Here is a 4297-nt window from a genome sequence, read left to right on the forward strand (position 1 = left end):
TCGACAAAACTTTAATTTTTTAAGTCCACTGTGGTAAGCAGGTTTCTCTAGGGAAACAAAATCAGGGCACTTATGACTTCAGATAACTGTATATGGCAAGAAGGACGATAACAGCTAATTAGTCCACACAGCTGTTCAGTGGGCTCAGTTCAACTCACTTTAATGAAACAGCTAATATACTGGGAGTCCTTCAACTCACTTGGGCTGCCGGGTCCAAGGTCAAGGAAGCAGACAGCAGCAGAGTCTGCCCACAGGTAGCAGGGTGGGCCAGCAACATTTAGTAGCTCAGGAGCTTAGCACGGCAAGCCCTGATGGCATTTCCAACTCAAGTACAGCGAGATGGGATGTACTAGCTCAAGCTCAAGCAACGTAGGCACCAGCAGCGTGGAGAAGCCGTCTCGGAGGAGCCTCAAGCTGTAGTGACGACCCACAGGTCGGCTTGGCCCACAGGTGGTTGAGCATAGAGAACTAGCCAAGGCAACAGCTCTATGGTCCAATCACCAGAGAGCAAGATGGAGATGGGACGCCAGCTGTCTTCAGTCACCCTCCAATCCAGCTGCCACCGACCAAACTCCGCTGCCTTGTTCCTATTGGCCTAGTTGGCACAATCACCCCAACTATCACATCCACTAAGTCCCTGTCCTCACGTATCATGGTTTAATTCTTTGTCTTTCAGCCAATTATCCTGCTGCAGCTGTGTAAGAAAGCTTGGTTCTTTACTACCTCTACAGAGCGGACGTTTTCACTTGAAACGTTACATTCTCCTGGTCAGCCTATCTCTGAACTTTCTTTTTAACGGTGTTATTGGCATATAATCCACAGACCATACAAATCAATAGTTCCATCATATTAAGAATGGTACAATCCGCCCAATTTAAAACATTTTTTTCTTTCTTGGGGATCATTGTTATTCGCTTCCCTCTTCTCCCCAACCTCCCTGCCGGAAACCATCAATCCAGTTACTCTCTCTCTAGACTTTTCTCTCCCGGATTTTTTATACAGCAAAACGCACCAAAGCAAAACAGAGAGAAACCACAATCGAAAAGAAAGCAGAAAGTATTAGAAACTAGAACAAATTGTAAAGGAATCAAAACGGATCCCTGGACTTTCGTTGCATCGTTTCGTTTTCAGAGACTGCGAGCGCCCGCTGCAGGGCGTTTCTGCGAAGTGGTTGGCAGGACACCAACACATCTCATTAGTGTTAATGGACTCGGTGCCTCACATCCACCTCCGTGTCTCTCGGAGGCATTTCGAGGCTTCCCCAGCCGCTCCCACTGCAGCACTTGATGGTCTTTTAAAGATGTAAAGGCTTCTTTTTCCAAGTCAGCGTCTCCTGGCAAAACGGAGTGAAGCTAGACCCTACTGACATCTAGTGGCCGTCATTTGTCATGACAGCCGGACGTTGTGGTGTGTTTTTTTCTTGGTGGGAAAATTTGGAGCTCTGCGTTTACCAGTTGGGCAGAAGTTCAAACCCATCAACCACCTGGTGGTAGAAAAAGGAGGATCTCGGCTCCTATAAATATTTACAGCCTTAGAAACCCACAGGGCTGGTTCTACCCCGTCCTCGAACCTGCGCCATTAATTAAGGTTCCTCAAAGTTGCTGCGCCCTCAGAACCAGGTGCTGTTCCTTAGTGAATTGGGGAACGCCAAGTTCCAACATCAGGCCGGGCCCTGCCTTACGTACTGCAATATATAACATCACGGTCTCATGCCGCTGTCATGCAGGACACTTGAACTCTAGAACTTTGGTGGCGAGGCTGGGCTGACGTCGGTCTACGCTGTCAACTCACCTTTTTGTACAGTGAAGTAAACGCTAATGGCGCCCGTGTAAAACAGGTGTGATGGGGAGTGAAGGCGAGGTCAATGCCATGGCCCATCTCGGCGATGGGAAATCCATCGGTCCCCACCCACCCACCTCCAGGGATCTTAGATCTTGGTTTTGCTTTGGCTTCACGCCAATGGGAGCCCAGGCATGATGGGCAGGCACAAGTGTCCACCCCGGGCGTGGGGGGGTACTCTTTCCCAACTTTCTAAGAGGAATGCAGGCTCCTAACGTTCATCTTTATGACCGACAGGAAACTGACGTGCACACCGGTCCGTGCTCTCGTTTTAATTACCGACCCACGACGTGCATTTCTTGTAAGTTGAACTGCGATGAACAGGGCCTTCTAATTCAACCCCGAACTCCACCGGCCTCTAGGTAACAACCTTGACGCACCTGTCTTTTTCCTCCCATCCTGTGGGCATCACCCCTCCCTCCCTCCTTCCCCACCCTGCAAAGCAGTTCTGCTCTACAAGCGCGTAGATGGGAGCACCTGGCTTGGCCGTCGATTTGATAACTAAGGAGCGCTCCGAAACTGTAGGTCCCGCCCCTCTCTACCATCTATTCCCAGTTCACCTGGACGGTGTTAAAAACCCTTAAGTGGTGTGAACTGTCCTCGTTTATCGTTGATGGCAGCTAGAGTTTCGTTAGCATCCTAACGAGGACGCCTGGTGGCGCAGTGTTTAAACGCAGGGCTAGGAAGAGCCTGCAGAGAACTACCGAGGCTGTTTCTGGGCTACTAACTGGCTCCAGGGTCAAGAGAAAAGCCCCCTTGAGCCCCCCAGCGGTACTGAGGGGGACAAAGATGAAGCCCTGTTGTCTGTAAAGCAGGGGGTTTCTGAAACCTAGGCGTTCTACTCCATCCGTTAGGTCTGCTAGGAGTCCGAACCCGGGAGACTGGCAGTGGGATTGAATCATCAGGTCTTGGACGTTCCCGAGGGCAGTCCAAGGTGGTTCGTCACACCCGAGCCCTAGGACGCTGCAGGGGAGGGGGGTCTGGGTGGAAGAATGCCTTGCAGGCTCAGATGGCAAAGGCTGGAAGCCCAACGAGGAGAGGGCTGGTGGGAAGTCCACCTGAGGGTGGTCTCGGCGCTGTCCGTGCCCGCCCTCCAGAGCTGGACAACTGTCCTCCAGCCGCCTTGCCCTGGGAGCTGGAGCTCTTTGGAGGTGCAGAGCTAGCGTTTGGGACCCCAGGACATGGTTTGTGCTAAAGACACGGCTGGGGCAGCACTGAGAGGGTTTCCCCGAATTCTAGGTCCCTAGGCCGCGCAATGAACATGTTGCTCAGCTACCAACCAGAGTGGGTGGTTTGAATCTTAGCCAGAGGAATCTCAGAAGAGCCACAGCCAATAAGCCAGGGGTTAATCCTAGTAAAACCCACTAGAAGGTCTTCAGTGGACAGCGACGGGAGGGAAGGACAGGCACACCACACACTCTCCCACCCCGACCCTGCCATGCGTCATCTGTAGACACACACCCTCACACTGCTTTTTCCTGTAAACCCAAACCGCTGTGCACGAGTATCAAATCGTCCGTGCAGAGTATCAAATACACAAATGATTTTGTGTATGTCTGACACAATTGTTTTGGGTTGTTTTTTTTTAAGTAAAAAACAATTTGCTCTGTGACATTTCACCCGGAGCTCACTCTCTCACTCAAACGCAGAGCAAGTGGAGACGGAGGGTGATAGAAGCCTGCAGCGTGTGATCCAGGAGGCCGCAGGCCAGCATTTCGTCTGGCCAGCGCCGGTGGGAAGGGACAAAGGATCATCAGAGTTTAGAGTACTTTATTGAAATTAAAAAAAAAAAATCCCTGTGGGTGTACTGATTAAACAAGGAAGGGCCAGAGGCCAAAAGTCCAAGAGCATATGTTCAGTTTAAAACATCTTCTGACTTCGTAGAGGACATTTCTTAAAAGTAGCTGGAAAATATTAATTCAATTTGTCAAGCATACACACACACACACACCTCAGAAAACAAAGACATGAGGGCTTCCCTCACACGGGGCTGGTCCCCGGTGGAGACCGGGGAAGCCCGCCTTGCTGAGCGGGGCTGCCCCAGCAGTGGAGCCAGTGGGCACAACCCCAGGCTCCGCAGGCCTGACCAGGCCAGTGACTGCACCTCTGCCGATGCTGGCATGGATGGTGTCCGGCCCGACCCCTCAGAGGGCGAGCCCTTCTGTCCCCACACTTCGTCGGGCTGCAGAGGGTACGCTCCCACCAGACCTCGTGTCCATCTGGTCAGATGATCCGCCCCTGACCTCTCCCCTGGAAGAAGGGGACGGGAGCCCCATGGGACAATCCAGTCCTTTGTCTTCAGCCCCCTCCTGGTCAAGGGGGGTGGGAGGGCCTGGAATGCCCTACTGAGTCTGCAGGACCCGGCTCAGCCCCTACCCATCCCCTTGTGGGGTGCAGGTGGAGAGGGACAGAGGGGGGCCCAGCCGCAGGGAGACCAGGGGTTCGCAGGAGGTGCCTT

At 52.5% G+C, this 4297-nt stretch overlaps 1 protein-coding gene across 1 annotated transcript in view; it reads right to left on the bottom strand.

Moving 5' to 3' along the window:
* Positions 1-2844: 2844 nt before the first annotated feature.
* The window catches only part of ZNF444 (zinc finger protein 444), a 7747-nt gene continuing 6294 nt past the window's right edge, over positions 2845-4297 (bottom strand). Inside the window, exon 4 of the mRNA XM_045292376.1 lies at positions 2845-2858. Within this exon, the coding sequence (XP_045148311.1) occupies positions 2845-2858 (14 nt within the window). The remainder of the gene's footprint in view (positions 2859-4297) is intronic.

This window comes from Echinops telfairi, unplaced genomic scaffold (assembly GCF_000313985.2).
Source record: "Echinops telfairi isolate 266 unplaced genomic scaffold, ASM31398v2 ScPeMD7_655;HRSCAF=1070, whole genome shotgun sequence".
In the NCBI taxonomy this organism is placed as follows: domain Eukaryota; kingdom Metazoa; phylum Chordata; class Mammalia; order Afrosoricida; family Tenrecidae; genus Echinops; species Echinops telfairi.